Source organism: Megalobrama amblycephala, linkage group LG10, assembly GCF_018812025.1.
Source record: "Megalobrama amblycephala isolate DHTTF-2021 linkage group LG10, ASM1881202v1, whole genome shotgun sequence".
NCBI lineage: Eukaryota > Metazoa > Chordata > Actinopteri > Cypriniformes > Xenocyprididae > Megalobrama > Megalobrama amblycephala.
Genome location: NC_063053.1, coordinates 9,907,482 through 9,930,336, shown reverse-complemented (window position 1 = coordinate 9,930,336; position 22,855 = coordinate 9,907,482). Strand labels below are relative to the sequence as shown.

At 36.2% G+C, this 22,855-nt stretch overlaps 2 protein-coding genes across 10 annotated transcripts in view; one reads left to right on the top strand and one right to left on the bottom strand.

Annotated features, from left to right (window-relative positions):
• Positions 1-50: 50 nt before the first annotated feature.
• Positions 51-1,344, bottom strand: mrpl14 (mitochondrial ribosomal protein L14). Its single transcript, XM_048204502.1, has 3 exons — positions 1,213-1,344; positions 917-981; positions 51-536 (listed from the first exon to the last, which is right to left on the bottom strand). Exons 2-3 carry the CDS (start codon positions 973-975, stop codon positions 170-172), a joined length of 426 nt encoding a protein of 141 aa, XP_048060459.1. The 5' UTR covers positions 976-981; positions 1,213-1,344; the 3' UTR covers positions 51-169.
• Positions 1,345-2,705: 1,361 nt separating this feature from the next.
• The window catches only part of lrrfip2 (leucine rich repeat (in FLII) interacting protein 2), a 30,576-nt gene continuing 10,426 nt past the window's right edge, over positions 2,706-22,855 (top strand). For 2 of the 9 annotated variants that reach the window (XM_048204490.1, XM_048204488.1), the window contains exons 1-13: positions 2,706-3,081; positions 4,132-4,283; positions 13,687-13,773; positions 14,857-14,913; positions 16,006-16,059; positions 16,170-16,217; positions 16,513-16,590; positions 18,317-18,361; positions 20,189-20,251; positions 20,409-20,495; positions 20,749-20,796; positions 20,933-20,980; positions 21,071-21,127. In XM_048204490.1, coding sequence (XP_048060447.1) covers positions 4,194-4,283; positions 13,687-13,773; positions 14,857-14,913; positions 16,006-16,059; positions 16,170-16,217; positions 16,513-16,590; positions 18,317-18,361; positions 20,189-20,251; positions 20,409-20,495; positions 20,749-20,796; positions 20,933-20,980; positions 21,071-21,127 — 762 coding nt within the window. In that variant the 5' untranslated portion in view covers positions 2,706-3,081; positions 4,132-4,193. The remainder of the gene's footprint in view (positions 3,082-4,131; positions 4,284-13,686; positions 13,774-14,856; positions 14,914-16,005; positions 16,060-16,169; positions 16,218-16,512; positions 16,591-18,316; positions 18,362-20,188; positions 20,252-20,408; positions 20,496-20,748; positions 20,797-20,932; positions 20,981-21,070; positions 21,128-22,855) is intronic. The other 7 variants (XM_048204494.1, XM_048204493.1, XM_048204491.1 and 4 more) reach the window with 6 other exon arrangements.

Sequence of the window (22,855 nt, the reverse complement as noted above, 5' to 3'; positions counted from 1 at the left end):
GATTTGTGTATGTGTTTGAGAATACTATAAATAGAAAAATTAAAACTACAGCAGTTTCATCTGTATTTATTACAAATATTTCCACAAGTAACCACGAAAGCACATTTGCTAAATGGAAAGAACACATTTTTATATATTTACAAAGATAAGTAGTTACAAAAACGCTCATCTAAACAAATCGCTGAGCAATGGCTAACAGTTTAGAATATTCCCCTTCCATTTTGCGCAGGTGAGTTGGTATAGGAGTTTTTATTCTCGTTCCTGTGGGGTTTCCATTCTCTTCAATCAGAACAACATTATTTGAATCGAAGCGTGGGGTCATTCGCGCTCCAGGCATCTTATGACCCACTATGAGAGCTTTTTTCTTCTGTCCTTTAATGGCCAGTAAGACTCTGTCTCCCACTTTACCGACTCCATTCTTGGTGTACACGTGAATGACTTTTGGTGGACGGTGGTGATGGGCATTTCCAAGAGCGCTGTTGTCGACCACCCTCACGCGTGTTAATTTCTGAATAGCGGCCACAGTTGCTGAGACACTGCGGTGAGGTGGATAAAATGATATTTGTTCAGAACAAAAACAGGTTTATTTGAATTATTAAGAAAACATATCTAAAATCATTCATCATGTCTAATGTGATGCTCGTTTAAAAAGTACAATATAATTTTTGGAGAAACGGAACCACTAATAATATATTGAGAACAAAACATTTGAACCCCATTAGTTTATAAATAACCAACCTTCTTTGGATAGCAAACCCAGGGTGACCACACTTGCTGACCAATGAATTTCTATGACTTTTGCTGTCATTCATGATTATAATTGATAGTATAAATAATAATTGCAATAAAGCTCCCTCATGATTGTGGGAATCCTGCAAAACTCAAGTACAAACTCAATAATGAATAAATTGTTTACCTGAAAGCCCTCTGCTGCATCAATTTGGGCAAAATCACCCCGGACAACGACAGAGCCATCCTAACCTGATAATAAAAACAATAATATTATATAACTTTATAATATAACTTGTTCTGTATTAGAAACGAGTATTTATATAGATCATCTTGCGTTTGACAGCTCTCATGTTATTTAACTTCTTCAGTTGTCGGCGAAAGGATGCAACAGATGCAAATTAACTCAAACGTCTATCTAAACATGGGTCAAAATGTAATTGTAAAGTGATATTAAATAGTGTGAATAAATAACGTTATTACCAGCTCGGATCATTCACAGCAATGTCACACGCTGATCGGCTTTGCGTCATCGGAAAGCGACGTCTGATCTTTTTCTTCTATTGTTTCAATGGCAGCGAACTGAGCTCATTCGCGCCTCCTGCAGTGTTGGAGGAGACACACCGCATAAAACAAGCACGAAAACGACACTACCTCAAACGATTGTTTAATAGTTTAATAGTATATTAAACTGTATCATATTTAGATATAAGTTTAGCATGTGTAGGATGATGATGCATCAGTGTTATAGGAAATAAATAGAAACATTTGCTGATTTTGTTGTTATATCACAAAATGTCAATTATTAGCATAAAAGAGGGGTAAGAAGCCCCCTTGATAAACTTTTACAGAATGTATAAATTACTTTTGATATAATTCTTATTCAAATTTATATATTTTTAAAGTATCATTAATGTAAAATACTAAATCAACTATTTTATTTCAAATTTTATTTTGACAATTTAGTTTAATAATTGAATAATATTTTTAAAATAACAAAAATGTGAATAAAAATGTGTTTGAAAGACAAAAGGCATAGCAATACATGGTTAAATGACTTACTGAGTGATAATTCAAATAATAATTAATGTGTTTGTCAGGAGTTGATTCGATAGGCAATGTTGAGAAATGATTTCTGTAAATCCAATGGTCAAATTCTCTCAATTTTCGTGTAGCCACCTGACTAGACTTTCTGAATGTATATAAGCGATATGTTTTTTTAGAAAGGAAAATTCAAAACATGAAAAAGAAGAATTGGGAAGAATCAATATATTATGAATGGTTTACTGCCATTGTGTGAATAATATGTAACCATGTAATCAATAGAAAAGTAACTGTAGTCTGATTACGAGTATTTTAAAATGTAATATAATCAAATTACACATACTTAATTTTTGGAATCTGATGACGTAATCCAGATTACATGTAACCAGTTACTTCCTAGGGTTAGGATTAGGGTATATATATATATATATATATATATATATATATTATAGTATTATTTTTCTCTGTATTTATTATTTGCTGTTTTTAACTTTATTTTTATTCTTTTAAGCTTGCTTTATTTATTCATTCATTCATTCATTCATATCCACATGTCTGTTACTGTTATCACGATGACAATATTTTGAAATCAACAGCTAGAGGTCACTATTGGACTGGAAATGTAACACAAAACAGTCTGTGGTGTTGTAAATACATTAAGAAATCAGAAATTATTATTATTAAGATTTCTCCATGAAATTTGTTAGATTTAGTGTAGGGCCTAGAGTTTTATTATTGTAACTGAATAACAAGAACATGAACAATATAGCTAACCATGTATAGTCTAAACAGTTTTTAACCAATAAATAAAATTGCTAAGAGGAATGGACAACATTATTACACAAATACATGAAAGGAGTTATTCTGTACAATCTGAACAGCTTTTTTCTTCTTAGGGTAATAAAGTGGTTTAGGCGTGTTCGAAGGCCACGCCCCTCTTTTCCAACATCCGGGACTTTCAGCGCGAAGCTGGAAAAAACACTTCAGACTCTCAAGAACGACCATAAACGGAGAGTGTAACGGCTTTTCTTGCCATTTGCTGTCTTTTTTAAAAGAAATTAAACTTATACTAGCGGTGGTACGCTGCTTTTAAGCCTCTTGTGACTTAGCTTGAGCCGTTTTCTTGGGAAAGTTTGAGGTGACGGACAGTGTCAGTTTGTGGCTGTCACGCAAGCACGCGCGCGCTCCCTCAAACAGCCGCGCGCACGTGCACACGCGCTCTCACTGGTCAGCGGGAACGCGCCTCGGGTCCCAGTCAGTCAGAAGAACCGACCCGAGTCTCGAGCGGAATAGTGACGGACAGAAACGGTAAGAAACCGGTACTTACGGAACCAACTGTCATGAAAGTCCAGGCAGGTCACTAAAATGTAATAAGCGAATTAACGGCACGAGACTTGAGTGACATTTACACACTTTATGCCTTTGAGGACAAGCTAGCAGGCTAACCGCTAACTAGAGTCATAAATATTGAATATTACTTAGCATATTCATCAATTATAATATTTACATACATTTAGCTTTGTATAGTGGATACTAAATGTGTTTAATATTGAAGTTACTTGTTATTTATTTGTTTTTTGGGGGTAAATAAAGTGCTTTAAGTTAGTCTGTCACGCTGCTGAATGAGTGTTGGTTTATATTTAGCACATGAGCAGAAATATCAACACAAATATAGATTTTTATTTATAAATGTATCTACATTGAAGTGTTATAATAATATCCTGACGCATTCAACACGGGTTTATATACATGATACAGACAAGCATGATATTGTATGCACAGTTCTTTGGTTCAACTACTTAACATTCAAGGTATTATTTGTCTATATAAATGAAGTGTTTATTAAAAGTTATTGTATAAACTAATTACAAAAGAGCAAAGAAGAACTGATGATGCTGCTTTTAAGAAATCAAACACATTAGTCTTCCGTGCCTGTGATATTTCTCTGCTTTGTCACATTATATTATGAGGAGTGTGTTGTGTGTCTGGTGTTAATCAGCTCTGAGTCCAGACACACATGACTAAAGCCTCTATTTGTGGGTGTGTGAGATAGTGTGAGAGGCCAGGCTTATCTAGCCTACATTTGAAATGTTTTATAAAATAACACTAAGATAACTTGCTGAATTTGGTGGAATAGACCGGCATAGTAAAAAAGGACTGCCTATGCAATTTTCTTTACTGTATGTCTTTGCTGTGTACTGTTAGATTCCCTCATTGTCTCAGCAAACTGGTCATTAAGGTTACGTTTTACACAAATAGGCCGCCTTTCAGAGAGGAGACAGTAACCATCCCATTCAGTGTTTTCTACATGGACTGTCTTAAATTCTGACAGCTGCCAATCATTGTCTTCATCTGCAGAATATTAAGCAAGTTGAAGGGAAGCAAGTTGATCTTGATTCAGCTGTGGAGTTGCTGCTGACATGGGGACACCAGGATCAGGACGAAAACGGGCCCCGATTAAAGACCGTTTCTCAGCAGAGGATGAGGCACTGAGCAGCATTGCCAGAGAGGTAAGAGGTGTTTGCCTGTGACCCCTGTTTATTTCACTGATGTCATCTTGTGGCTGGTGGTTTCCTGTGACCACAGTAAAAGAAGCGCTCACCCAGAAATGAGACTCCTGTTGATGTTTTCTCACCCTGAGGTTGTTACAATGACTGACTTTACAACAAAAGCATACAGTGATTTTGAGTTAAGCATATAAAAAGAAAATAGTCATACCCTCCACTGCAGCTTTCGAATCCCATTTGCAATTACACATGACACAAGAGAACCAATGACATTTGCTGTCAATGATGTCAAACATTGACACTCTCCTTATGTTTTCCACTGGTGTTTAAAAAAATCACACATTTGGAACAACAGGATTAAATGAAGTGATAGGTGAACTAATTCTTGAAAACAGAGCAGTGCTTTTCTGTGATTATAGGATGCCCTATTAAAGATATCGGAGAGTTCTAAAGGTGCTGTAAGCGATATGGTTTTTTGAAAAAAAAAGAAGAAAAAAAACACACACACACACAAATAACACAAATGTCCTTACTACATGCCACATATTACAGGAACATGTGTACCTGTCTCTGTGACTGCTCTAGGCCCTGTAAACAGTAAAAAAAAAAAAAGTACTCAGGGTAGTGGCCAACACCTTGTAATCAGAAACTCCTTCCAGCTGTCAATCATTATGCCTGTTTGGATTTGCTGACGTTGGATTTGCTGGCATGTCTTCGAAGGGTGGTGTTTTAGAGAGAGGGCGTGTTGTTATGACATCTTAAATAGGGATCCTATCTGTATTTAAGTGACTGTCCAAGATGAAAATATTAACCCTGTAGAGCCTGACATATGATAGTCAGAAAAATAATTTTTTAAATTGGAAGTTTTTTGTATCATATTTTATACTTCAGGCTTTTATGGCCCATATTGGAAGGATTTGGAGAAGGCCCAAACTGAGCAAAAATATGCAATTTGGTGCAGATATGTAATTTGTGTGTGCGATGCAGAACAGTTATGATTGAGATATAAACAGTTAAATGTTTTTCAAAAGCCTATTTTATTTGATACTTACATTTAGGGATGCGCTGATATGAAAATTTTGACCGATACAATAATCATTATATTTCAAAGCCGATAACCGATACATTGGCTGGCTGATAAATCTAAATCCAAATTTTTATGTAATTTTTTAGAGCATGATTACAAAAACAAAAGTCTCACCATTAAAAGCCATGCCCCAAACACACAATTGTATCGATGTTCTCATTATACTTTTATTTAGCCTATATGACAGATTTGCGCTGCACATGTTGAACTTAATTTATTTTCCTTGTTGAAGTGATGATAATGATATTTCAAGCAATTCAAAACCATCATGGCTAACAGTGTGCATCTCAGCTGAAAGAGAAAAATAATCCATTATTTATCAGCTTTAAAATATTGGCCAAATTTTCCTATCGGGCCGATGACATTAAAATGAACATGTATCTGCCGTTACCGATATGGTGGATGATATATTGTGCATCCCTATTTACATTTTAACATTTTCAAGTCAGTTCACCTTTATTTAAATAGCACTTTATGTTTCTATAAAAATGATGTATGGCTAACCTAAATTGCTTCAGTCCATTAAATGTTCATCTTGAAATATTACTAATAATATTGAAGTTATTCTTACGTTTACTTTTAAAAGATCATTAAAGATTTCACAATAAAAAGACGATACCACGTACACTCAAAAAAAATTAATTGTTGGATTTACTTTGTGTCAAGTGGTTCCATGCAACTATATTAAGTAATTTGTACAAATAACAATTTAGTTGTATGAACAAAAGAAATTCAAGTAAAGCTGACAAAATTTGTTAGAGTAAATACAACTCATTAAACACTAACATAAACTAATAACATATTTTCCTTTACTGAAAAACACACTTTAATCCCTAAATTTACTCTCCTAATGCAGTCCTTTGCAAAGCATGCTGGGAACTACGGATCCACTGCTCAGTTAGTTATGTCAACATTAATTTGTGCGTTTCACTCAGCAATGTTAAGTTGACTGAACAAACACTTAAGTTAAGCTGACAATACTCATTTTTAGTAGGAAACAACTTTAAATTAAGTTCATGTAGTTACATGAGTTTTTTAAGTAATGTGAACAAGCGTGGTTTGAGTCAAACTAACAACAGTGAAAGTTCATTTTTTTGAGTGTACAAGTAAAACGCCCTGAAGATGGCATTTTTGCAATTATGCTAAAAGGCCTTTTATTTGCTAAAAAAGTATAAATATTTGTTCAGAGGGCAGAAGGCACAGTATATGATAATATGATACAGTGCGCTTTATAGGGTTAAGGTAAACATCTGCTATGTAAGCTCTACACTGTAGTCTGAATTGTTTGGATCTGCATAATATTGTTGGTCAGTCCTTCATAGCTCTTTTGTGATGTGTTGATATGTGAACGTTCAGGTTCTGCCAGTTGGAGCTGCAGCTGATGAAGTTTGACTCACAGCTTGAGCATGGAGCAGCCAGTATGGACTTGTCTCAGATTTTTCAGCAGCACACATGTGTGAACCCATCACTCTCACAAGTATAAAAATTTGACTGCTATCAGTGCTGTGCTCTGGGACATGAGCTGAAATTAACTTGTATGACCCAAATTTATAATTGCAGAGCCCTCATGTGACCAAATTGGCTGACCTTGACACTAAGCCAGATATAAAATCATGAATGACAGAGTTTGATATCTTGTCTTGCATCCTTTTTCATTGTTTGTTTACAATGTTCATTATATAACCATAACATATGCATTTCTTGTTGCTGTGATACAGCATTAGCTAAAGCACAGCATGCATATTGCCACTTAAAATATCAAAACTAAATCAATTAGTCGACATCACTAATTATTCAGCTGTTGCAGAATTAGTGAACTAGATTTTTTTTGCAATTCCTTTTAATGGTGCAGAAATGATTTCACCTTGAAGTCATCATGCAATCAAAATTGATGATTCCTATTTTTATAAAATACTGCAATTATAAATAATTTATCTGTGCACATCATTATATTTTTAATAATCATGTGCCCTTGTAATTTTTCATCCAAAACATTAACTTCCCCTCTCTATTACAGCGACATCTCTTCTCTGATTATGTGTGCACCACATTTCATAAAAAGAACAGTATTTTTCTGCCATGGTCTAGTAAAGGGGAAAAAAAAAAAACAAGGGTAGGCTGCTGACACATATTTTTTTGTGTGTGTGTCAAGTGTTCCGTGTTTAACATGAAGGAAATGGAAGACAGTCATATCCTTTTGATACTGTCATTGTAAAAAGCAGAATTATGTGGCAATATCTCCTAACCTGAATATGGACCATATAAGGATGTATTAAAAGAGGAAATGGAGAAATCTAATGCTTCAGGTTGTGAATTGTAATGCAGAAGGGAAACTCCAGCCACATTGAGGATGTTTGTTAAATATCTAAATATTTAATCATTATTTATTCTTGCAGTGAGAGAGATCTGGCATCTTGTTCTGTGCATTGCTGGAATTCACATACTTCTGAACCTATTGAGTCAGTCACGTGTTTTTACAGTTGAGAGAAGCTGAATTGCATGCTGATCCATTACATTAGAGCATATGCTGATAGATCTACTGTATCTAAAAGTGCAGAAGTCACTCCACCCATGCAGTCCAAAGATTATGAATCATTGTCTACCTACAGCACACATGAATCCCTTGCTTGTTTCATTGAACTTACCTCTGGATCCACCCATTTCATGCCTACTGCAGAGGAAACTCCCTAATGGTTAACAGAAATCTCTGTGAATTGAAAGCATGCCGTTTGATTTGCCTATGAGGTCCAGGTTACTTCGGGTAAATTTGAGCCGTGCAACCTCCTGTGGAGGTCACTTATGTTACTGGCCAGTCTCGTCACTTTGAAATGCCAGTAATTTGCATGGTCTATTAGTCACAAAGCAACAGAATGAGCTAGACCTCTCATCTTGGAGTATCTAGGGCAAGGTGTGATATTTCTTTAGCTATTTACTGGCTTGCACTGCTGTCTAAGGTTTAATGTGAGGTTCAAATAGGTCAACATACTTTAGTACTTTTATGCCCGGTTTAACATTCAAAGTGCATGCCTACCTCATGCATTGACAAAAAAAAATTGCATGCAAGGAAAAAAAAGGTTATTATTTGTACTAGGGCTGACTGATATATATCATGTGATTGTCACGCGCATTTCGTCAGTAAAGCCGGTTCCCTGATTGCCGCTAAATCGCCATCACCTGCTTTCAAATGGAGTGGCATTTAATAGACAGAGCCGTAGACCACTGACAAGCCACGCAATATTGCGTTCATATCGCAGATGAATCGCCTTCGATAATGAACGTGATATTGCGTGGCTTGTCAGTGAACTAATCGGTCAGCCCTAATTTGTACCTAAATGTTTACATTTTCGTTTAGGATCGCTTGTTGTTATTTAAAGTGGAAATAAAGCAGTCAGTCAAGTTAATGGGTTAGTTCACCCAAAAATGAAAATTGTCATTAATTACTCACCCTCTTGTCATTCCACACCCGTAAGACCTTCATTCATCTTCGGAACACAAATTAAGATATTTTTGATAAAATCCGATGGCACAGTGAGGCCTGCATATCCAGCAAGATCATTTCCTTTTTCAATGCCCAGAAAGGTACTAAAAAACATTTAAAACAGTTCATGTGACTACAGTGGTTCAACCTTAATATTATAAAGCAACGAAACAAAATAATGACTTTATTCAACAGTATCTAGTGATGGGTGATTTCAAAACACTACTTCATGAAGCTTCGAAGCTTTTCGAATCTTTTTTTTTTCAAATTAGTGGTTCAGAGCTCCAAAATCATGTGATTTCCGTAAATGAGGCTTTGTTACATCATATGTGTTTCGAAATTTCAATGATTCACGTGACTTTGGCAGTTTGGTACGTGCTCCGAGCCACTGATTTGAAACAAAAGATTAAAGCTTCAAAGCTTCATGAAGCAGTTTTTTTTAAATCGCCCATCACTAGATATTGTTGAAAAGTTTTTTTTTTTGGCACACAAAAAGTATTCTCGTCGCTTCATAACATTAAGGTTGAACCACTGTAGTCGCATGAACTGTTTTAAATATGTTTATAGTACCTTTCTGGGCATTGAAAAAGGAAATGATCTTGCTGGCAATGCAGGCCTCACTGAGCCATCGGATTTTAGAAAAAATGTCTTATTTGTGTTCCGAAGATCTTACGGGTGTGGAACAACATGAGGGTAATAAATTTCATAATTTTCATTTTTGGGTGAACTAACCCTTTAACATTATTTAATAAATTGATGTCCACTGTAATCAAAGATTATATAACAAACATGATAAATGTAACCATTTAAAAGAAAAAAATATATTTTGTTATAGCTCCGCCATCTTGCAGTACTACAACCTGCGACGTCAATGGGTTGGTTGAGTTTGGATTAATGAAGGTTATTATAGTTTCGATTCTGCTCTTTGAATTTTTGGCTTAGTTGCTGCAATCGTTACTAGTAATGGATAAACTCATAATATCTGCGCCAAGTAGAACACCAATAGAGTGCTATATGCAAGGCAGTTCCGGGCGCCTATGAAAAATAGGCGAACAAAAATAAGTCAAGATTCCAACAGTGAAGGAAAATTTGGTTAACAACTTTATTGCACAGAATGCCAAAGGATTAAAAAAAGATAGCAAGGAAGATGACGGGATTAGGGATAATGTTTGGAGATTATCCAATGTATGGAATCCTTATTGGTAAATGTAGAGTCACTGTAAAAAAAAATATATATATATTTTGCGGTTTGTGTCTGTTTTGATATCTGTATGTTGTAGAATGACAGACAGGTGTTTATAATGATTGTGGTTCAGTTTAATTTCTGACAGTTGTTTTGGCAACAAATCTTGATGCAGTGGGACTGAATGTGTGTTTTGAAGCGAAGCATTACTGTTCTCCGTTTCAGAGGCAGTTGCACTTGTCCTTTGCTTTAAAGGCCAATTCACACAGCGCAGAGAAACACCAACAAACATGTTGGTCGTTGGATTTAGAACTTTATATAAAATAAATGTCATGTTCACACTGATCACACGCTGACTGAATATGTTCAGTCGTGTTAAAGCTAACCCTAACCTACACCAATGGACTCCAACGGGGTAACACACAGATTCAAAACCTAACAAACGTGTTAATTAGCATTTGTCTGTACAGTGTGAATTGACCTTAAGACTGTTAAACAAATTTTTACATCCAGGAGCAATACAATAGTGGCCTCCCTTTTGTCTTCTGATGCCCTGTGGCTTTGCAGTTTCCATCTTTCACTGGCTCTGTCTTTATCTTTCATTATCTGTCCTCCACTGTCTGTCTTTTACTGCCTCTGCCATTGTATCTGTTGAACTCAGGCAAGACAACCAACCATGTAGATACATGTTAAACGGTAAGACATTTTAACATACAGACTGCACTATAATAACGAACCAGTGCAAATATAGACACTTTGCATTTTATTGTGACCTTCGATAACACAGTTGCAACCATTTTCATATCCAGCTTTGATAAGCTTATTGTGTAGTGTGTCTGTGGTATCTCATTGGTTAGTCCCACTATAGAGCTCACTTGTTCTGCAGAATACAGTAAGACTGTCTCTAATAAATGAATGGCTATGTTGGAGGTTGTGAAGTAAGTGTCTCCCCTTGCTCAGATTTCCTGTTGCAGTCTCATGACGGAGGCTCTGCTGGTCTATAGATAGAGCTGGAGACACTGGGCTCAGCTGAGCTCCTCTGGTGAGCTGGTCAAACTGTCAGACAGCTCAACAGGTGCTGAGCAGAATAATCACACACACACACACACCGAGCCCACTCTCTCTAACCTCACCATATGTTTAAAGATTTGCCGTAAACCTTGTTTAAATGTTTGCTGTCAGGCTGCATACTTTGCAAAGTCACTGTCCTTTCTGTCAAGGCATAATTGTATTGGAATGTGATGTAATTAATTATTGTGTAGGGTGTTAGGAAATGTAAACAGGTCATATTGCATGTGTGCATGTCACATGAGGAATGTGATAGTTAGAAATCTTCCAGCATGTGTTTACCTGAAGTGTGAGTCTGGTGCACTGTGTGTGTTGATCTTAAATTAGACACTGCTGCTGAATCATGTTTGTTGTTTTTTCATCTAGTGAAAGATGGTGTAAGTGAGTTCAGCTGTGTTTCTGATAGACGTGAATTATAGATCAGCCCCATCACTTCTTCCACACCCCCTCACTTACCAAACCCCACCCTCCAAAGACATGTCAGCAACACTTAAAAGCTGAAAAGAGCGCTGTCACAGGGACAGGTGTGGTTTCCCAGGACACCCATTTGAGTGATTTGTGTCAGGACTCTTAGATTCCTTCTTTCAAGCCAACAGTCCAGTGAGAGCTGCTTCCCCAACTGTGGATGCATGGAAATTATGACTGTTCCTCCTCTTTTTTTGTTTTACTTATTGGTGTTTTGGGGCATTTATTTATAGGACTATAGAGAGACAGGAAAGTTGAGGGAGAAAGATTGCCAATGGGATTGAGACACGACTCTGGTTTGAATATTATAGGTCCCGTGAGCCAGCTGCTCTTATACATATCATCAGCATGTACTCTATCCACAACTCTGACGACTGTTCTTGTTATGATTGCTGACTTTTGAACCATCAGCCTTAAATGCCACCAACAGTTGAGCATGCAGTGACGAAGCAGAATTATATATTAGAGCTGCACGATTATGACAAAAATCATAATTGTCGATCATTCACTTGAAATTGTAATTGAGATTTTTATGATTATCATAATTTACACTGAATGATGTTTTCAATAGCTTTATACCATTGTTTGAAGCAACTGCATGCCACATATTTATATAAAAATAAAAAACAAGCTAAAAACACTCTTCCTGAATTTTTTTTCATTGCTTTTCTATAGCATTAGTTTACTATCTGTTTAACAGTCCTGTCTAATACATTATTAGATAGAACTGTTGTACAAAGACAGCAGACAGTATATGAAACAGTATTAGCTATTGCTGTGTGTTTGATGCCCAATGTCACTAACTAAGCAGAAATACATAATCATGTTTCGCTTGGTCCACTCAAAGCGTAAGGCTGAGAGGTCCATTTATCACTGTTTTCCGTGTTTGTAGAGTTAGTTAGTGGAGTAAATATATATAGGCTGTGCACACTGCATTTTAAAAATGGTGTTTAGAGTGCGTTCAACCAGTCAGCATACGCTTACTTCACTGGTAGTTCCTTTTGCGTTGGGTTAGACCTTTTACACTCTGAAGTAGTCCTGATTCACCTTTCACAACATAACATGCTCGAAACACACCTCTTAAAGGGATAGTTCACCCAAAAATGAAAATTTGATGTTTATCTGCTTACCCCCAGCGCATCCAAGATGTAGGTGACTTTGTTTCTTCAGTAGAAGACAAATGATGATTTTTAACTCCAACCGCTGCCGTCTGTCAGTCAAATAATGGGAGTGAATGGGAACACAATCAATAAGAGTCAAAAGTGAGTGACATAGACATCACTTCCGCTGTCAGAGCGCGATCAGACCTCACTAAGCGAGTGCTGAACGCATTGTGGTGTATTAGAGGTAAAAAATTATATAAATACTGTTCGGTTTCTCGCACAAACCGATCAGTTCGTTTCTTAGGACATCAATGTGTCGTCACGAGCCGCAGGGTTTAATTTGGATTTGTCTATGCAAATTTTTTCGACTCTTATTGATTGTGTTCCCATTCACTCCCATTATTTGACTGACAGACGGCAACGGTTGCAGTTAAAAATCATGTGTTCTACTGTTTGTGTTCTACTGAAGAAACAAAGTCACCTACATCTTGGATGCACTGGGGGTAAGCAGATAAACATCAAATTTTCATTTTTGGGTGAACTATCCCTTTAGGCGCGCAGAATAATGTAAATGGATTTTTTTTTGTAATCGCGCCTTTGAACGATTATGAAATCATGGCATTCGTAATCATGATTAGAAATTCGATTGATTGTGCAGCCCTCCTATATATCAAATAATACAATTAATTCGTAAAATAAATAAATTAATTAATTAATTTAAACTTGTATCTTTAACAACACTGTAGCTTTATAACATTGTTTTTAAAATATACACATAGCACATTTGCTCATTTTGCCTCGAACAAAAAAAAATAACCTGTAGTGAGTAAGTGAGCAATGAGACTAAGATTCTGCAAGGCAGAGAGTAATCTGACCGATTCATACAGAACTGATGCAGAGTGATGACTATTTTCTATTTCTATTTCTCTATTTTACCATTAAGTGTCCAGACAGAGTGCTTCCTGTTCAGACTGTTTAGTGTTATAGCTATTTAAATGAATTCTGTTTTCTCTCTTGTGCAGGCGGAGGCTAGACTTGCTGCGAAGAGAGCTGCGCGTGCAGAGGCCCGGGACATCCGAATGAGAGAACTGGAGCGACAGCAGAAAGAGGTGAGTTTTACAGAGAACATAAGATGACAAAAGGCACTTGAACTTACTGCCCAAAGAATGACATAATGTATAGTTTCTCAAGTGCTTCAAAACTCTTTCCTGTGCCTTTGCCCAAACCTAAAACCATGCCTATGTGTTTACTATACTTATTACATTTAGGTCTGTTGACCTGCAGATTTGTCCTTCATTGATTCTCTGTTCCAAAACCTACTGAACTGCATGTATAGGCAACATTGTAAGGCATCATAAGCACTCTTTCAGTCTGCAGCAAATTGATGCAGCATTGCATATATCCTTCATGGAGAAGGAAAACCCATAATGCATTGCAATGGGCCATTACCTTAGAAAAATGATAATGCAAAACTCTATTGAAATATTGAGCAGAGTCTCTTATACACTGAACACTATTAGTATAATGGGTAGGGTTGCTGACTATTTAGCTTTGTTCCAGATCGATCACTTATGAGGTTCCATTTCAGTTAGGATGATGCCTACATATGCAGTTAACAGCAAGGCAGCTCTCTAGATTTTGGAACAGTCTCTGTAATTTGTTCAGAATATGCCTGATCTTCTACAGACTATCACCTCTCTTTGGATGCGTTGAAGCCAAAGCAGAAAGATTGTTTTTAGAGATCTTCTGAGTGGCTTTTTTGAGTAATTTGCTTGTCTGTTTTAAGCATTTTTCTTCAGAAGACTAAGTAAGACTTTGTTTACAAATAGTTCCAGATTTTAAACCCAGATTTAGCTTGCTGACTGACTAAGGTCATAAGTGGAAACAGGCCTTTGATTATACAGTGTGTTTTCAATGGTTGCAGACACATGTGAATGATTCAGTTATCGATGTCAGCTGTATCTGTCAGTATTTTCTGTGCTTGTGAGTTCCTACACTCACAGACCTGTTGGAAGAATATGTTTACATAGTTTCAGTATGTGCAAATTGCATCTTAATAGGTTTATTCATCAGTGTCTTTGTTTGTGAAATGTTTATCACTGTCAGAATTCACAAGTACCAAACAATCCACTGTCACATTGAAGTGCAACAGAAGTCTTTGTGTTTGTCTCGTGGCTGTCTCTCTCTCACAGCTGTCTTACCATCAGCACTCCTCTAGCAGGAAATGGGGGCAAATCCACCAATGGATGGTATGAGAAAGATTAGACCAGTTTGGACATGCATGTACTTTTGCCTTTAACTAATAAAGAGCTTTCAGATGGGAGTGTGCTAGCTGTATTCTCTTACACTCAGTTTATATGTGGCTTACAAGCATGTTTTGTGAATATTACTTGTGTTCTTTTGAATTTATAAAAGAGCCCTTGTGGTCTGGTTGTTGTGTTTAAAAATAATATTATTCTGTTAGGATGGCATTGGATTCACTTTTTTCTCTTTTTTTTTTCCCATGATCTTGTTTGCTTTAGTATTTGTGTGTGTGTGTGTATATTACAGTAAAAAATGACCTAAGTGTTTAAATTTGTCTTCATAAAATTATAAGCTATAGGTGGCATTTGCTTTATGGTCTGGTTGATATATTCCTGATGTATTTGCAGTTTGTGAACATTTTTACAGCAGATGATTATTTATTTATTTTTAATGTTTTCAAAACCCTACACTATATTTTTTATATATTAAATTGTTTATTTTATATTGGTGCATGTCAATGATAAATTTTTAATTGTTATTTTTTTTAATTAATAATCAAAATGCCGTAGTATCAAAAAGTCGATTCATCTTCGATACTGAACGCGATTTTGCGTGGCTTGTCCGTGAACTACGGCTTTGTCTATTAAAAGGCGCTCCATTTGAAAGCAGGTGATGGCGATTTAGCGGTAATCAGGGAACCGGCTTTACTGACGAAATGCACGTGAGAATCGCATGCGATATATCGCCCAGCCCTAAACACAATGATAACATACAATGATATTTTTTTTGCTAGATAATTAATATTTAACTGCATTAGTAAAAGCAAATACATAAATATCAAGATTTTGTATTTTGTCTAAAGGGTAAAAATCGAGGGCTTTTTTAGTTGTATTGCCCATCCCTTATTGTCATATTGCTTGCTAGTAAGCTTGTATGCTTGCCCTGAAATTTGAACAGGCCTTATCCTTGCAAAATATCAGCATGTTAAGTGTGTTTACAGTTTGTTTAGGACTGCCGGTGAAGACTAACACTAACGTAGCCTAAAAATGCAGCGATCTTTTGATTATATACAATATCCTTCATTCTCTTGATCTCAGGCTGATTCAGAAAAGGCCCGTCATGGTCATCATTCCAGTAGCCACAGCCGACGGGTCTGTATCTGCTGATGTTGCTGTTGTTCTCCTGCTCTTTCTTCTGCTCTTTCTCATTTTTTTTCTTTCTTTTGTCTTATTCCTTTGTTCTCCTAATCTCTCATCAACAGGGTTTAAATGATGACACAGCATCGGTTCGAAGTGTCGGAAGTTATAGGGTGTGTAATACTGGAAAGTGCATTCAGTTCTCATTTTTCTTATGAAGAAATATTGCTAAATCGATCATATTGGAGACATTTGAACACTAATAATTATAATTGTTTAATTTGAAATAATATTACCTGGCATACAAATAGTAACCTGCCACAATATTTAGAATATATCTAAATATGTATTCAGCATAGATCCAAAAATCACAAACAATTGGAGAGTAGTTTTAATTTGCAGTTTTAGGGAGTAGTTTTGAAATTGCAAATTAATGTTTGCCTATTGGATTTCTCTCTACTTTCAAAGTCAAATTCGTCTTTACGAGACTTGAGCAGTTCTCATCACTCCAGTCGGGTTAGTTCTTCCAGGAGAAGAGACTTGGTGGTACGTCACTGTGTGTGTGTTTTCTCCAGGCATTGTAGTGTGTGTTTTGGCAACAATGTTTTGTCTTGTGTGACTTTCATGACTCTCTAAATTAGACTACTGTACTGTATATACTAACATTAGATTGACAATCTTGGCCACAAAAAGCTTCTCTGTGTAACACCTAATTTAGTTTCTATTTTATTGAAATTATATAATTCTAAATAGTGCTGCCCCCAACTAAAGATTTTCCTAGTCGACTGCGAGTTGTTCATTTAAGCCATTAGTTGGGGTTGAAATACTAAACCATAATAATGAGCATTTAAAATATAAATTAAGCTCTCCAGCACTCGCTATATACAGTTTCCAGCTGTTTGTGCATAACCATTTTTCTACATTAGTTCTTTGTTTGTTTTAAACAGACTTAATATTTACCCATTTCTGGTCATAATTTGGACACAATGAGCATATGAACCTTTGTGCCTTGCTGCTTATCACGCAGTAAAAATGCCCCTCCCCATCTGTGGATGAGAGCATTAAACAAGAGCTCGTGGGACGTTGTCCTGCTCCACAGATGCTAAGTGAAGAGAATTTTAGAATGACTGGACACTCATTTGACACTTTATTCAACAGGAAGAACATCCCCTTTCCACGTGTCATACGTCATTACGCTATTTCTACATCATCGCACATTCGCAGTACTTTCCAGTTTCAGTTTTCACTCCGATCAAGTGTTTACATGCCTTCTTGATCGGATTAGAAAAGGAATAAACCTCTTCCAATCCAATTTAATATTTCATTCGGATCAAGCTCAATCAGATCAATTAAGGTGTTTACATGGATTTTCAGTCCGATTGAGCCATCAATCCGATTACTTACGGATTATTTGGTTGCATGTAAACATAGCCATTGAAGACGGCCTTTGAAAAGATCCGGTTCGATGGCGTGGACATGGAAGTAATGTACGCTGTACTAATTTAGCTTCCACACTCCTCTTGAACACTTCGATATGACCCTAAAATAGCACACATTTATCTAGGTTCACGTTAACGTTAGAGCAAGCAGCTATGAGTGCCTAATATTAGGCTACATGTTTTAAATTGGAAGTCATTTATGTCACCATGGTTATTCTTTACCCTCTCGAAATGTTCCCATGCTTTGGATTTTCTGCCCGACAAATTACTGCATGGACCAGCCATGTTATCAATCTGTCACTGTGTGACTTCGCCAATTCTTGTGGAGTTTTCTTCTATCTAACCAACTAATTAAAATTTTGTCAGAACAAGCCTCTTTTCATCGACTAACGTTTAGTCGACTATTAGGGGGCAGACCTAATTCTAAACTGATTATTAATAAAGATATACAGGCTTCCCATGGTCATGGAAAACCTACAAATAAGCAAATTTTAAAATTATGATGTTCATACATGAAAAAGATGGTGAAAAAGCAGCTAAAGAATAATGTTCTGAGAGCCACATTTGATTTGCATGTGGGTTACTTCAATATTGATATAGCCATTATGGGCAGATTTTGTGCTTTTGATGACTGGCACAGTTGATTGGTTTTATATATATGAAGTATAACAGCACTGACTCGTTGTGGCACTAACACAAAAAGGTCTTTGGTTGTGATCTGACATAACTCTCCCTTATTAGCGCACATGGCATGTCTGCAGCATGCATTAATTCATATTCTACTATATATCCAGCATAGATTGTGATTGTCTTGACTGCTGTTTTCTCTGCAGTCTGGTGTCTCCAGTAGTTCCTCTTTGAAGAGCTCCCTTTCCACTGTATGTATCTATGCCATTTTGATTATTCTCCATTGAATGCCAGTAGTTCTGCATTTAATTGTTCTGCTGTTTGACTAATATAAGGGGAGATGGTTCTTTCCAGCATTCTCCTATGAGAGCGTAGCTGTGTATATCTATGACTAGATTCTATGGCTGCATGATTAATCAGAATAAAACTAAAATCGTGTTTAGGGTTAGTCTTAGTGTGTAGGCCTGTCACGATAACTACTTTTTGTTGTGCGATATATTGCCCCAGAAATAATTGTGATATGAGATGATATTGTCATTTTAAGACCATTTTATGCCACTGAATATATAATCATAATAATGGCATAATAATGGAAGTAGGCCTACGCACTTTCAAATGACAATGAACTTAACTCTTAAGATTATTTAGATACTGTCATTGAAGCTTCTAAAAAATAATAATGTCGAATAAATAAGAAATAAATCTTTGCTAACAAAAACTGCAAAATAACGAGTAGAAAAAAACACTTGCAAATGCACAAAAGGCACTTATATGGAGATTTTCCATCTACAGGTTTTTCCCTGACCTTATTTTCTCAGTAAAGCAAGGGTGCACACTTTTGTCAGTGTCCATATGAACAAAGACACAGATTTAGCAGTCAGATATGGCCTGTTGAGGTATCTGTTTTTCTGGAGGCGTGTTTGAAAAACTTCTTTTAACTTGAGCGCCACGTTTTAGCACCGCGTTATGCACAAGATGCTGCGAAAGACGTGAGTGCAACAGTCAAATAAACACATTTCCATGGAAAAACGGCGCAGTGGAATGCAAAAACGCGTTCCCTATGAAAACGAACTAGACGCTTGCGACTGCCCCGGAGAGCAGACGAGATGACAGAGGCAGCACAATTGGCAAAATGTCAGTGACATTTATTTTTGTGTAAACATTATGGGCAATATATTGCGTCATGTCTTCAAATCAAGTCGATTTATCGACTATAGCGACAGGCCTATTAGTGTGATTATCAAATTGCAAAGGCTGTGATTTAATATATGCGCTGCATGTTTCAGAGTGAAGTGTGACGCTGTGTCCTTTTACGTGCGAGCAGCTTATGATCCATGTTTTCAGTGTCTCAGAGCGGCTCTGTTTGCAGAAAATGCTGCTCCACACAAATTCATCTCTGCGGCCAGTTTAGGTCGCTTATAACATACATTTGGGAACGCAATGTGTCAACCACTTCCCAAACTTGTAATGAGAATTGCTAATAAACCAACCGTTGTCAACAAAAGAAGAGAAGCTTTAAGAGCTCCCTGTGTTTTTCTGCCTAAAACCCCTCTATGGATTAATGTGTAAAAAATGAAGAAAAGAGAGCCATAAATATTACATTTTCTTTTATTCACTTAGCAGATGCTTTTATACAAAGCCACTTACAAATGTGTTTCAACAGTCTTATAGAGGCAACACGAGTAGTGCTATACAAAGTTTTAAACATAAAAATAGTGAAAAACATAGAAGAATTTTTGTACTTTTACAGCTGTACTGTTGAATAAAATTATTATATTATTTTTCTTAAATGCTCATTTTTTTATTTTACAGTGAATTATTTCAATAGTAATGTTTGTCATTTTTATTTAATAATCATTAAAAAAAAATTATAGCCATTTTGTTTGGCCAAATTGCACAGCCTTACAAACAAGCACAGAAAACCTGGAGCTTTTTTTAAATCACAGTTATAAGTTTTATCAGATAAATCGAGATTAGGCTTTATTCCTAAAATTGTGCAGCCCTACTAGATTCTGTTGCTTCCAAAATGAAGCCTATTAATAAGAAGAATTTTACCTGTTTGTGCTCTTTTCTTCCAGAGCTCTGTATATAATGATCTTCACAAAAAACATGTTGGCAGTAGCTCCAAAAAGGACCTTCTGGTTAGTTCTGATCAATATCCTGAACTCAAGTTCTGCTTGATTCTTCATGCATCATTTTGAACATGTTCTTACTGGTTAAGAGCATGGTATTTGAGAATAATAACTACTATGCCAGATATCTATGTTTATTTTCCATTGCTTTACACCATTTCCTTAGACTGGATTGTATCATGACCAAAGAAACTACACCAGCTTAAAGAACTCCAAACCTCCTCCCTCCACTGTCTCTGCCTATACACCACGGGTTTGTCTGCTTCCTTTCTGCGTGTTTAATACTCTCACATTGCAAAACTTTTGTAGGAAACATATTTAAGTCTTCCTGGAAAGATCCTACTTGTATGATATAATGTATGTAGCTCATTTCTGTGTCTAGTCAATGTCTTTATTCCAGTATTGGTTGTTCCCTCTGTTTTAAAAGCTAGTCTGGCATCATTTGTTTGATTCAGTGGTTTAGTAGAGATATCTGACAGCTGTTGATTGTTGTTTGACCTTCACAGGCTCCGTCCAGCAGCAGTTCTGCAGGTCTGATGCGCAGCTGTAGTGTGGTCAGTCTGATTTTTAGTACATCTGCCATGTGATCGGATGTGATAAAACCCCACTGATCACATGCAAGCAGCTGTGGTGTTTTATAAGCCTCTTTGTCATCTGTACATTTCAAAATTGTGAGATCTGTTTTAACAGGCCTCCATATGTGACGATGGTCTGTATGGTTCATATAGTTCCAGAGCTGTAAGTGATGTCATAGTATATATTTTGAAATAATATTATGCCATATCCCTGCAGCAGCGTTAGCTCAGTGGTCAGTGTTTTTCTCTGCAGCCCTCTGAATGCAGCTGGTACTCTTCTGGTGCCAGCTCCACCCGCAGCAGCCCTATGGTGAGCGTTGCATGTGTCTAGAGCTGCAGCATGACACGCAGCAGCTGCTCATGCATGTGTTGATTCTGAAACGCCAGTGTGTGTTTAACTATATTATACACTCGGTCAGGTAATTCACCTTTTGAAAGTAGATGTTCCCTCTAGTCTAACTCCAGGTATTGAACTTAAGCGTGTTACTCATCCTGCATTATGATGTGCTACGAACATGAACGATATCTGACATTTTAAGGAAAGGTGTGCCATTACTTTTCTAAGGAATTGAACTTAAGGTTTATGAAAAAACCCTTCACAGATCTACACTGAAGTAGTGTTGTCAAAAAATATTGATATTTTGATATGTATATATTGATACTGAAATATATGAAACTATTCCAATGCAGTATCGATACACCGATACTAGCTGCACTTTCTTCCTTTCCTCTCCGACAGCGAGTTGACACTCACTCTCCTCCTCTCATTGCATAATTTTACTCATTCCCGCAGATTTCGCGCTCACATCCGAAGCACGCACACATAATACAAGTGTCAAAATGAGGTCTTTTTTGTGGCTTATTAATGGGTCAAATACACTCAAAAATAATGTCACAGTGCCCATCCTGTTAAGTATTAATGTAAGCACAGTCGTAAACAGTTCAGGAAGAATGTGTAACAGTATTTTGGATCCGTCCGTGCGTCAAGTCTTAAAGGGACAGCAGCCTAATAAACTTACCCCTTTCTGTTGTTAATGTTAAGCAAACAAAAGACAAAGAGAAAATCGCTCACTGCTCTTGACTAACTTGTGTAACTTTGATTAATCTGTATTTAATTTTTTCAATGAAGATTATCCAATGTTATTTTAAATTTGATTACTTTGTTTACTTGAATACTACTGTTAGAACTACCTGAAAAAATAAAGCAGTCTATTTCATTTGTATCTTTATTCTATTGTATTTATTTGTGCTATTGTTAGCAATTTGCTTATTTGTTCTTAATTTTTATTACTGTTTACTTGTCTTTCTTAAATTCAATTCACCATTTGAAATCAAGCTTCCTTGTGCTGTGTGTAAGCTATTGCAACAAAATTACCCCACTGTAAAAACAAATACACTGGAAAAAAAAAAAGCGTAAAAGCTTTATCAAATAGTGATCTCTTCAGAAGAATTTTTTGATTGCCTAGACTTTCAATAGATGGACAAAAATAATATTAAAAATATCTATATGACAGTATATGCAGCATTTTTCCCTGTGGTATCGAAAATGGTATCAAATATCGATACTTTTCAAGGTATCGTATCGAAGTTAGAAATTCCAGTATCATGAGTCGTGACAACACTACACTGAAGCAGGGATGAGCGATACACTACCATTCAGAAGTTTTTGGTTAAGATTTTTTTTTTTTTTATAAAGTCTCTTATGCTCAACAAGGCAGCATTTATTTGATCAAAAATACAGTAAAAACAATAATATTGTGAAATATTGTTGCTACCTAAAATAACTGTTTTCTATTTTATCTAATCTAATTTATCTAATAAATCTAATTTATTCCTATGATGCAAAGGAAAATGTAAAATTTTCAGCATCATTACGATCTTCAATGTCACGTGATCCTTCAGAAATCATTCTAATATGCTGATTTGCTGCTCAAGAAACATTTCTTATTATTATCAATGTTGAAAATGCAGTTGTGCTGCATAATATTTTTGTGGAAACCATGATACATTTTTTCAGCATTCTTTGATAAATAGAAAG

Excerpts from the sequence above, each read along its gene's own strand:
- mrpl14 (XM_048204502.1), bottom strand. The coding sequence starts at position 975 with ATGGCTCTGTCGTTGTCCGGGGTGATTTTGCCCAAATTGATGCAGCAG. Across the intron at positions 537-916 it reads ATGCAGCAGAGGGCTTTCAG|TGTCTCAGCAACTGTGGCCG; the intron begins GTAAACAATTTA and ends ACCTCACCGCAG.